The sequence below is a fragment of the Pecten maximus genome, chromosome 19 (assembly GCF_902652985.1).
Source record: "Pecten maximus chromosome 19, xPecMax1.1, whole genome shotgun sequence".
Taxonomy (NCBI): domain Eukaryota; kingdom Metazoa; phylum Mollusca; class Bivalvia; order Pectinida; family Pectinidae; genus Pecten; species Pecten maximus.
Genome location: NC_047033.1, coordinates 13897379 through 13909948, shown reverse-complemented (window position 1 = coordinate 13909948; position 12570 = coordinate 13897379). Strand labels below are relative to the sequence as shown.

General features: G+C 37.3%; 2 protein-coding genes across 2 annotated transcripts in view; one reads left to right on the top strand and one right to left on the bottom strand.

The window, feature by feature from the left end:
- The window catches only part of LOC117317636 (nephrocystin-3-like), a 36925-nt gene extending 34488 nt beyond the window's left edge, over nt 1-2437 (top strand). The window contains 1 exon segment of the mRNA XM_033872490.1: nt 483-2437. Within this exon segment, the coding sequence (XP_033728381.1) occupies nt 483-626 (144 nt within the window). The 3' untranslated portion in view covers nt 627-2437.
- A 7353-nt stretch (nt 2438-9790) lies between these two features.
- On the bottom strand, nt 9791-11413 carry LOC117317427. The gene has a single exon (XM_033872236.1). The coding sequence runs from the start codon at nt 11411-11413 to the stop codon at nt 9791-9793; it is 1623 nt and encodes a 540-aa protein (XP_033728127.1).
- Between the last annotated feature and the right edge of the window lie 1157 nt (nt 11414-12570).

Genomic DNA, 12570 nt, shown 5'->3' with positions numbered 1-12570 from the left:
ACCTCATATACCTCAAAAGGCTTCACAACCCATCAGCTTTGAGTAAACGACTTTGTTCAGTGTAATTCCATAATCAAATTTCCTTCTTTATTTTACACAATAAGTATTAACATCACATAACCCCCCCCCCCCCCCCCCCCCCCTCCTTCCTCCTCAGTCCTGTTTAAGTGTGAGTTAATATTTTATAGTCAAGAGTAATATATTTAAAGCACCTTCAAGCATGTTAGTGCTTTCATTATACTCTTGAAAATACTGTATGTATCTGCAAAACTTTAAATCTGAACTGTTATACCAGGAGAGGAGACTTATCTGAGGATAAAATGGTGTTTTTTAGCTGTTCATAAGGAGTATTTGAATTATGGACATTTCAGAGAAAATGTTTTATGACTTCAGAAATGTACGAATATCAATTGTAAACTGAAAGCCCTGCCTTAAAAAGACCTCAGCAAGACACTGTGAATTTCTCTGTTGTGTGATTACAGAAAGATTTTGAGACCGCAGCTAAGCTGTACAAGAGGGCTACTGAGATAAAGGACACGGACGTACCCTATGGAGGGAAAGTGATGTCACGGAGAAGTTCCAGCGTAGACACCAGTTCAACTGTGAAAAACCTTCTACAAACGTAGCATGTAGCTTCCTTACTGTCAATGGATGCTTCGTACAGTGAGAAGACACATATCCAGAACCACTAGGGGGACATGTACCTGTAAATTATTGAGTAATGCCAATATCAGGATACATGATTTCATAGAAGTTTATTGTGTGAGGGACGTGGCAGGATTTCTGATAAATGAAAGTTTTGCTATGTGGCGATTGAATATGCAGCAATCTACTTTTATAATTTTTGTACCGAGTTGGGAGAATTTACTGAGACAAGTTGGTTCATTGTACAGTGAAATCTGACTTTACTGACCTCTGACTTTAATGACATCCTGTAACATCTCACCATATATCCACGAGAACAGTAACATACTCCACTGTCATTGCGGACACTGACTTTACTGACCACGATTTTAACGAAACCTTTTACATCCACTAAATATCCACCAGAATGGTGACTTTACCAAACATTGACTTAACGAGTCGACATCCTGGTAACATCTGACCATATCCAACAGAACTTTGACATGCTCAACTGTCATTGCTGACACTGACTTTACCGACCACTGACTTTACCGACCACTGACTTTAATGACATCCTGTAACATCAAACCATATATTCACCATAACTGTGACATGTCCCACTGTCATTACTGACACTGACTTTACCGACCACTGACTTTACCGACCACTGACTTTACCAACGACTGACTTTACCGACCACTGACTTGAACAACATCCTGTAACATCTGTCTCAGTCCAATAAAGGGTTGGCAAAGTCAGGTTTGACTGTACATGTATACGTCCTTAAATGACCCTGGCTGTTAATAGGACGTTAAACAAAAAAAACAAAAACAAACAAGTATATGGATGGGAGAAGCAATACCAATTTGTATTCTTTGGTTATAATGTAAAAAGCTGCTGCATTTTTCGTAAAGCAATTTTCTGAGGATGTGAGTATACTGTTATAACATGAAATGATCATGTGTACTTTCTTTCATGGTTTGGATTTTTCAAATTATTTAGTGGGTACAAAGTTTCATTGTTAGTTCATGCAACAATGATATGATAATGGTACATACAACAATATTCATTGTATTTATATTTGTGGTTACAAAAACCAACAAAGGTTTTTTTATACGTAACAAATATTTAATGTTATACATAAGAGTAACATGCTCAAAAATGTAATTAATTTAAGGATGCAAAAATCAAAAGGATAGTGCTCATAACTTATAGTTTAACATTAATGACCCAATATCTGTGATATTCTTGTTACGTTTTGATAAGCTGTATGTACATGTTTTAGATACTAAGAGATCGTAAGTTATGACTGTGTGTTGTATAAGGCTCTGTCTGTAGAGATTGTAAGTTATAGCTGTATAAGGCTCTGTCTGTAGAGATTGTAAGTTATAGCTGTATAAGGCTCTGTCTGTAGAGATTGTAAGTTATAGCTGTATAAGGCTCTGTCTGTAGAGATTGTAAGTTATAGCTGTATAAGGCTCTGTCTGTAGAGATTGTAAGTTATAGCTGTATAAGGCTGTGTCTGTAGAGATTGTAAGTTATGGCTGTATAAGGCTGTGTCTGTAGAGATTGTAAGTTATGGCGGTATAAGGCTCTGTCTGTAGAGATTGTAAGTTATAGCTGTATAAGGCTCTGTCTGTAGAGATTGTAAGTTATAGCTGTATAAGGCTCTGTCTGTAGAGATTGTAAGTTATAGCTGTATAAGGCTCTGTCTGTAGAGATTGTAAGTTATAGCTGTATAAGGCTGTGTCTTTGGAGATTGTAAGTTATTGCTGTATAAGGCTCTGTCTGTAGAGATTGTAAGTTATAGCTGTATAAGCTTAAGGCTGTGTCTGTAGAGATTGTAAGTTATAGCTGTATAAGGCTCTGTCTGTAGAGATTGTAAGTTATAGCTGTATAAGGCTCTGTCTGTAGAGATTGTAAGTTATAGCTGTATAAGGCTGTGTCTGTAGAGATTGTAAGTTATAGCTGTATAAGGCTGTGTCTGTAGAGATTGTAAGTTATAGCTGTATAAGGCTGTGTCTGTAGAGATTGTAAGTTATGGCGGTATAAGGCTCTGTCTGTCGTCGGCTTGTGTTGTGTATTTGTATCTTCAACCATTCGCTATTTTTCACTCAATAATTGTCCTCATGTGATCCTAAACTGATGTTCCTGTTTTTCAAGTTCCTCAGTTAAAAAATCCTAAATGTCCAACTCTTGAATGACTTTTATGTTTCACATTTTGACATTCCGTTATATAACCAGCCAACAATTTGTATAGTCATAATTTCCGCTATCATAGATATTAGATTGACTAATAATGTAAGTCCAAAGTTTTTTTGTTGAAGGTGAAATGTGTCATTGCAGATGACAGTTGTTGGTAGTAGAATTATACTAGACTCATTAAATGTTAAGATTCTAAACGTAACACATACAGTGGAACTTCGTTAACTCGAACTCGGATAACTCGAATACCCCGCTTAACTCGAAGTACCTCGCCGGTCCCGGCCGAATTCTCTCTTTATCTTAGTAAAAAAAAACTCGGAAAATTCGAATTCGGATAACTCGAAAAACTCGGATAATACGAAGTAAAAATTTGGTCCCAACAATAAAAATCCTACTCGAAATGTTCGAATAACTCGAAGTATAATTTTCGTCCATCGGTGGCAAACGCCGACATTTTTTAAGAGCTAAATTCCGTTTGTAATACTGAACATATCGGCACTACTAACCTACATGCTATTATAAGTGTTTCATAAATTCATAAAAGAAATTGTCGGTTGAATCTTATAACAACAAGTCTTGGTGATAAAAAGTACTGCTTTACTTACATCAGGTAATTTCCCAAGGCGGTCGCGATATCAGTACTACACACGATAGTCAACAACTCATCTACCCGTTTGCTCAAGCGGAACTAATCTCTGACACACCGGTAGATCTACCCGGCTGATGTTTTTACAGGTGTAGAAATGACACCGTCACCGGCGCCTATTAAATCTTTAAACTGCTGAAACAATAGCGTAATTACTGCCGAGGTGTTCAGAGTACAACTGTAACGGTCAGTGCTGTCTATTAAATCGGATAAAACGCCAACTCAGTTACAGTAACATTTTATACGCACATGCGCAGCCCAACTTCCGGTGCTAATACACATGGCGTGGTTATCAATAAAATGTAAGTAGGCCGATCAAACAGTATTTTATATATGTCCAATAAAAGGTAATGGTTCTGTTACGTTTTGTATGCAATCTGTGTTAAACTTAAACGGTTATTTGTTTTGACATTAATAACTTGTTATTTTGTCGAATTCCGTTTTATCGTTTACCTTTTGCAAACATGACTTGCACATCAGATCGTTATTGAAGTGACTAAGTGAAAGAAACTTTATCGTGACTGTATATCGGCAAAACTACACCAAATTACAAGTGACCTAACGAAACATTACATATATATTTACATGTATTGACCAGTCTTCACACTAAACTGATGAGCGACAGAGCGAAGTTATAATGATTATATAATGTTGACAAATATTGACCAAACTTTTCACCAAAAACGATAACTCGCTTAATTCGAACACTCGGATAACTCGAAGTTTTTTCGTGGTCCCGTCGACTTCGAGTTAACGAAGTTCCACTGTACCTTTAAAGTGTGAATTATATTCAGCTGTAATTCATACTCATAAATAATGTATATAGATATATATATATAATTGTTTTGAGTTAAGTGTAGTGGTGGGCTGATGATCGAAAATATTTGGAAATTTTGAAAAGGCAATTAATCGTAAATTTCTGAAGGTGTAAACTTCTTTGGTTTCATGTATTTTTTGTAATTTTACCAAATCAAGAAGTTGTGGATCTTATATTTTACTGATATATCCATTGGTCATTTACAAGCGATTAAGGAGATTTGAATAAGTTAAGAGCAGTTAAATGCTTTGTGTTCAGTATTAAAGATATTGATAACAAAGACTAAGACATACAAACTGTATAATAAACATACTTGTTGAGTTAAATATTTTGTGTAGGTTCCCAAGACACTATTACAGGATATTAGATACAGTATTTACATATAGTCACCATTCATGTTAATTCTGGAACCGTTAGCTGACAAATAAACCTGGATTTGTGAAAACATTTATACAATGCCCAGAAGTTAATAAATCATCAAATCATTTTATATTTATTCTTGTTCATGATGACAATTTTCCTACTCATCTAGATAATATGTTTCTCGAGAATATTCATACTTACATTGTATATAAATCCGTCCCAATCTCCAAAATGTTTGTCTTCAAATAAAACCTTAATTTGTATTGAATGTTTATATGAATCCGTCCCAATCTCCAAAATGTTTGTCTTCAAATAAAACCTTAATTTGTATTGAATGTTTATATGAATCCGTCCAAGTCCCTAAGATGTGAATCTGTTACAATAATGATCGATGTTCATGTTTTTTTTATAAATTCATCACAGTTTATCTTCAATAATGTTTTGAAAATAGTATTTTTATAAATCCGTCCCATTTCATTTTTTATTTTGCTAATGTTTTTTAATCTCTCCCTGTCTTTGAGATTTGTGTTCATATGAATCCGTCCTAGTATGTCTAAAGTCTGAATAGCTATCGTAAATATTCATATAAATCCATCACAGCCTTTAAAGTGCTAACAGAATACATGTGTACAATATTTATTTTGCTGGTTTTTTTTTACAAAAAGTAAAATTAGCTTATATTAATCATGTTTGTTGCCCCCGTTGGAAGCACAGGATAGGTCTTACTGTGGCTAGAAATCCACATGATTGGGCATACCCGGTGACCTCATCTGTGCCTAGGTAAAAGGCGAGCATGTTACCACTGATAAATCTATGCAAACTTCTGATATAATCATACATGTGTATACACCTGGATATTTAGAGAATTTTTCTGTTGAAACATAACACAAGGCATATGGGGTGGGTTTTTTCTCGTATCTGGTGAACTTACTTTAGTCTAGATTCTTAAGGTATGGAATACAACAAACTAATTTTGGGGACAAGATCCTAACCTTTTGTAAACCTGATAAGATTGTTGACAAGTTTAAATATTTCTTTTGTCTAAGTTAGAGAAATGTTAACTTTTACTGTACTTCATTAGGAAGTTTTATTTACATGTATATTGCCATCCATATTAAGTTTCTGTGCACATTGCAGAAAATGTTTTGAAATTCAGTTAATATTAAGATATTATGTATTATATTTTTTGTCTGTTAGCTTGTTATGGTTATGCTTTCATGGTCTATCATTAGTCGTTTCAGTTATTGATGATTTACAAATCCTCAAAATGCAATATTTTAGTAATATTATGTCTTTTTAGAAATTTGGTTAAATTGAGAGCATTATTTTCACAGAATAACATGATTTTTTTGAAGGGATAATTCATAGAATTGTAATCTTACATCTTTTAAAAAAGTTTTTTATGCATTTTTGGAATATTTTGGAAAATAGGTCCCTCCCTTTAGCCCCCTGAAACTTCATCCTGGTGGGTTATTTTCATGAAAATTTAACATCGTCACCGACAAATGAATAATCTTAAAGGATTGCAAAGTTAGTTTCTGATTCTTTTGTAATATTTAAACAAGTCAAAAGAGTGTGACAGTTTCTATGGATGGAAGTGTATAATGACCAGCTATTTTGCAAACTAGGATTGTTGGAGAGAGTTCCTCATTTCTTCTATTGAAAGTGTTCAGATTATGATGCCATGGAAATATTGCCAGTCATGAATTTGATCATTAAATGCTGCAGTTAAAAAGTATGGAAATCCATTAATTTTATCAAACCATGAAATACATGTGAATTCTACCTACCTGGAATCTGATTTCTGCTGATGACCATGAAATTTTTGTAATGTTATTTAAAGATTAATGATATTGATGAATTATTTATATGTAGGTCCTGTAGATGGCCTGTAGTAATTAAACAATTTTTTTTAGTTTCTGGTTTTGATACATTGACACTCCAGACTAAACATTGGGGTTGGCCCTCATGTTTGATATTTTTATCTGTATTTTTTTTTATTGTCATCCAATACATTTTAACCTAAGTATGTGTTCTTGTGTTTACAACACTCTACCTTTGATGTATATTGTGTAACAATTCAAATTTATTCCATGGATGAAATCAATTGTAGGTTTTAATTGAACAATGATGAATATAATGCATGTTTAACAGATGTGATCAGTAATTGTCTTTATGTGACTTGTGCTAACTACATCCACAGTGTACGGGAACTAATGGTGAAATAAACATCAATATGAACAGTACACAATTATTTTGTTTTTCATTTTTAGCTCTCATGGTACAACATGCCTGTGTATGAGTGGGCATCTTTTATCAATCTGTCCGTTAACTTTTAACTTCATTTAAAAAAAACGATAAGCAAATGAGAACTGATATTTGGCTAGGAGGTTCATTGGGAAGAGTACAGTATAGGTTCCTCATGTAAGTAATGTTGACCTGTTTTCAAGGACACAGGCGTCAAATATGTTAAAAATGTCAGGAATAGCTAAATATTCATTTGCAAATCTTCTTCACAAGTTCTAAAGACTTGTGGTACTCATCTTTAGCCAGTAGGTTCCTATTCTGAAGTGCAAGGAAATTTTCTGATACCAATGAACTTGATCTATTTTCAAGGTCACTGGTCAAATGACGTATTTTGGGGCCTCTAAAGTTTGTAATATTTGTCAACGATCTTCCAGACATCACGCAGGCAGGGCAAATATGTACCCGCTGCTCTCATTGCATGATCGTAAGAGGTGACTAAATTTAGGATCTTTTCTCTTCAGTAAAATTAGTTCTAAAACGACTGTTTTAAGACTTCAAACAGCATAATAGGAATTCTCAAATAAAAGTTTAGTTTAGTTTTAATCAAGATTTGAAAGGAAAACAATAAGCAGGGCAAGCTGCACAAATGTGCCCCTATTCAAAAGGCCGAACTTGACCTAGCAGTAAGGGCATGGAATAGAATTTATATTGTACGTGTTATATTAATTAAAGCCCATTGTCCTTAATACAACTACTTAACTTTTCTTTGAATCTAAATGGGCCTCGTGAAAATAAAAACTGAAATGAATGTGGAATAAAGTTTCCGCAATAGCATGCTGGGAAAAAGGCTACCAGGGTTGTTCCCAACCTTATAAGAGTCGAAAGAATTTTCCCCTTCAGCCAGGTGATCAAGTAGTTGTACATCTATGATTCACTCAGCAACCATGAGAGGTCCAACATGTTTGCTGAACATTGGAGTTATATATAAAACGTTGCACTTTAATTACACTAAGTGTAGCGTAGCGTAGTGCAATCAACCGCATGCCATAAAGTGTTTATATCTTGCATAAAATAAAATTTTCATCACCTTCTTCTTCTTCTTCTTCTTCTGTAATTCCCTCCTTTGGTAGGAGAACCACCAGCTGTGGGCCGGCGGAAGTGTTGTACAGTTTTATGCACCTTGGGACTTGTCTCAAGTAATCACTGGAGCCTTATTTTATGTAAGAATATCAGAATACATGTATAAGCATATAAGAATTTTAAAATATTTTCATTTTCAGTTGAGGGGTATTTACAATGGGTATTAGTCACAGGCAGATTCCACTTTATCCACAAGACTTGAGCAACAAGCCACCGGATGAAATCTCTAGCATATTTACAACACAGTTCAAGTTCACTCATAAATGTTTTCCACATATCTCATTTCACAGGATACTGACGGAAAAGTCTATATTTATTTGTGATTATCAGCGTTCAGTACGGCCATACGTCTGTGAAATAATTCATAGCATAGTCCTCTGGAGATTGTTTCAATTCTGACAAGTTCGTCCTCCTGTAGAAAGTGGAATGCTGTACAGTCGATGATAAGTTTGGTAAGATTTGGTTTGGATGTCAGTAGTTGGTTCGCAGCCTCACGATGGTGATCCATGTTGCAGAGATAAGACTTAATTTCCTTTATATAAACTTCCCTTGTATCAGTTAACCGTGGACAGTCGAGTATGAAGTGAGTAATGTCCTCAGGTTCCTGTTTGCATAATAGGCATGTTGTGTTTGCAGTTCTCGCAAATTTTGCTCTCTGAGACTGGACTATGATTGTTCCAGTTGCTAATTTTGCTTTCAACGCAGCCCTTGTAACAGCGAAAGGGTCAGTGCCACAGCTGGTCCATATGTTATGCACCTTACCAGTAGTAGTTTCGCTGATATTCAGAAGTTGGAGTGACGACTTCTCAGAGGCTTCTTGTTTCAATTTTTCCATGCGGTATGTATTAATCGTCTTGTTGACAAGACTCTTCCAAGCAGGTTTTGGCGGAAGGCTCTCCAGAAGTTCGTATGGTGAGCGTTGTGATCTCATGTAGCTTCGAGAACCAACTCCCAGAGTTTGGTGTTTTCACCGCAAGTTGCCGAAAAGCGATGTCACGTTCTATGGAGTTTTCATTTCTTATAATGTTTCAAAAAGTTTTAAGGATTCGTTTGTGGAGCTCTCCCGTTATTGGGATCCGACCAAGTAGCAATAGAGCAGCTGAGTTTGCAGTACGCCTTGGGAGATGTTGTAGCCGTTTGAGTAGCTGGTGGTAATATAGTTCTAGTTTGTCTATATCCGTCCCCGAGAGATTTATCACGTCTAATCCGTACATCAGTCGCGGTAGCACGTATATTTGTATGAGATGAGAGGACACTTGTGGATTCAGTCCGTTTAAGCCATGGAGGCCTGCTCCCATCATAGAGTATACTGTTCTACGTGCGGTGGTGATACGGTTATCAGATACTTGTTTTGTCCCGGTAGATGATGATGTATCTCTTTCTATTCCTAGATGTGTTGCGGAGGCTGACACAGTGAGATTTGCGCTGTTTAGTTGCCAAGTTTTGCTTTGGTTATCGTTGAAAACAACTCAGTATATACCTCTGCTTATTGGCATAGGCCGCTTGTATGTCAAGCATAGCTTGGAGCTCATAGGGGTCACTTGAAATAAGGGTTACATTATCTGCGACTGTTGGTATTCCGCAGTAGACGTGGCCTAGGTGCATCCCAAGCTGATTCTGTTCGAAAGTGGCAAGTAGGATTGTTTATGAAGATCTTATAGGCACTGGGGACCAGACTCCGCCTTGACGTACTCCCTGTTGCTCTAACACAGGTCTTGATGTTCTCCCTTTCCATTTTATTCTCGAGGTTACGTCTTCATACCAGTTCTTAAGAATGTCCAGTTGTCACCCGTTAAGCCGAATTTATACATTTCCCGTAATAGCCCAGCATGCCATAAGATGTCGAATGCTTTCTTGGCGTCCATTAGTGCAACGTACAGTGGAGATCGGGTTTTATTTGCTTCAGTGATAAGTTCAGTAAGTATGAGTGCTGCAGCAGTTGGCATTTCATTTTTCGTGAATCCTTTCTGCAGTTTGGATTGCTGTTTCAGTATTAAGGAGTTGTTATGTTGGAGGTGTATCTTCTCAATTACTTTCCCGATAAGGTTTGTGACTGTTATTTTACGATACGAGTTTGGATCTGTGTTTTGCTTTCCTTTTTTGAGTACAGGTGTAGCTATGCCAGCTTTCAGGAAATCCGGTATATATAGGTTCTTGAATATATAGTTTATGATGATTGTCAGAATGGAAGTAAGTGTTGGGCCTCGATACTTTAAGTGTTCAGCCGATATACCTTCCTGGTCAGGTGATTTTCCGTTTTTGAATGACATTATGGTGTTTGAAACTTCTTCTAAGGTTATGGTTGGTAAGTTTTTGACGTTGTGGTTCTCAAACATTGTTGTTAAGGTCTCAATGTCATTTGTTACTAAGTCCTCATGATCACTGTCGAAGTCACTATGGGATATTGGGGTAGATAGCTCCTCAAAGTAGTCAGCCCAAGCATTACAAATACTGTTATCGTCATTATAGAGTTTTGTTTTATACAGAAGGGTTGAGGTTGCAATGTTGGCTGGATTTCTTTGTTGTTTTATTAGCTGATAGAATTCAGTACGATTTCTCTCGTCAAGGTCCATTAACTGCTTGTATCTGTCCGTTCGGTTTGCTGCCTCAAGTTGACGTTGTAGCGATCGTAGTTTCTTTATAGATTGCAGTTTATTTTGGTAGTGAATATTGTCTCGAGCAGCTGGCTTTCCTGCAGCTTTCCATCTGGCATGGTGAATCTTACTTTGCTTTGCAGCTTCTGCTAATTTTGGAGGCCATGTCCTCTTTCCGACCGTTGCTTTCTTTGCCTTGCGCTTGCCTCCTTGGTTGTCAGCAGATGTTGATAGTATGTTGATTAACTTTTCTATAAACCCCGATAAATTTTCATTGGTAAGATTTTCACTGTCATCAATGAGCTCACTTAGTCTTTTCTCACTTTCTTGTTGGTAGGCCATTTTATCCACCTTGCTCCAGAGGACTCTAGATTTAGGGTGTTTGTTAGCATTATGCGTATCTTCCTTGGGTAGTTTTAGTACGCATGGTTCTGTAACAAGTATAGGATCGTCGGTGGAGGTATTACACGCTTCCCTTTCGAAAATTGTGTATGATGATATGAGATTCCCGGATTCAGCAAAATAGTCGATCTGCGATGTATCTCGGCCGTTGTGGTGATAGAAAGTAGGACTTGTGTTGTTAATCTGTGGTATACGGAGGTTATTTTCGGTGATGAAAGTTTGAAATAATTTGTCTTGAGGCGAGTTCCTCATGAGGGAAGCGTTCTTATCATCGCCTATAATTATATTGGCAGTTACGTTGTATTTTGCTATGATTTCAGTCAGTTCGTCTAGGGTTTCCTGGTAGTCTGCGTTGCTACTACCCCTGCAGGGCATGTAAACACACACATGAATAAGATCGGGTTAGGTATATTGAGGCGAAGACCTACTATTATTTTCCCACCATCTGGAATGTATTCACAGAATTGTTCATAACACTTTTTTTTACGCTGATTGAGACCCCTGCATGACCTCTTGTTCTTTCCTGTGGATCACATATTGAATTGTCGTCGAAACATTTTGAAAAGCAGACGTATTCTTCCAAGTGGTTGTTCAGCTTGTGTATAGTCATAGCTGTGGAGCCAGTGTTCCTGCAGTAGTATAATATCCGAACGTTTTGCTAGTATATCTAAATAGAGTTTGTTGGAGTGAAATCCTTCTACATTTGTATATTGAGTGTGGTTATGGTAAGAGTGTTCTTAGTATCATCATGTTGGCTGTGACCATTATTACAAACTGTCTTTTCTATGAAGACTTTCTCGGTGATATTGGGGGAAGGCGGAGACATGTCCGTTCCCTGTGCCGGGTTGTTGGGTTCCTCACATTTGGGCGATGCGGCGTGTATAACTCGTGGTTCAGTGGATTAATGCGAGGATGGACTTTCGAGTATTCTGCTGACGTGTTCCCGTGCGTTTGCATTTGTGGGTGAGGATGATTTGGAGTTTTGTAGTCCTTTTTCCTCGCCTTTGGCGGCGAGGGTTTGTCTAGAAAATCCGGCATGCCGTTGTTTGTGTCGAACGATGTGGGGTTCAGTGTCAGAGGTTGTGTCTCGCTGTATTGTAGGGTCTGTTGTGTATGGAATTCTGGTGTGTTGCTCAAGTAGTGATTGACAAGGTTACCTCTTTTCCGTCGCCTTCTGCGACCACTTGTAGATGTGCTGCCTTTTGGATCGTTCATGCAAGGTGCAGCATTTTTAGCTCACCTGGTCCGAAGGACCAAGGTGAGCTTATGCCATACCGTGGCGTCTGTCGTCCGTCGTCCGTCCGGCCGTCCGTCAAAATCGTCCGTCCGTCCGTCAACAATTGACTTATTTGACTTCTTCTTCATAACCGCTGATCGGAATTTGAACAAATTTGGTCAGAAGCACCCCTATGGGTAGGGGACTCAAAATTGTACAAATGATAGGGCTGACCCCCTGGGGGCCTCTGGGGCGGGGCCAAAAGGGGTCAATTTGGCGCTATTTATATAAACGACTTCTTCTCTGAAACCAAGCA

Coding starts and splice junctions, on each gene's coding strand:
- LOC117317427 (XM_033872236.1), bottom strand. CDS start 11,413: ATGCCCTGCAGGGGTAGTAGCAACGCAGACTACCAGGAAACCCTAGAC.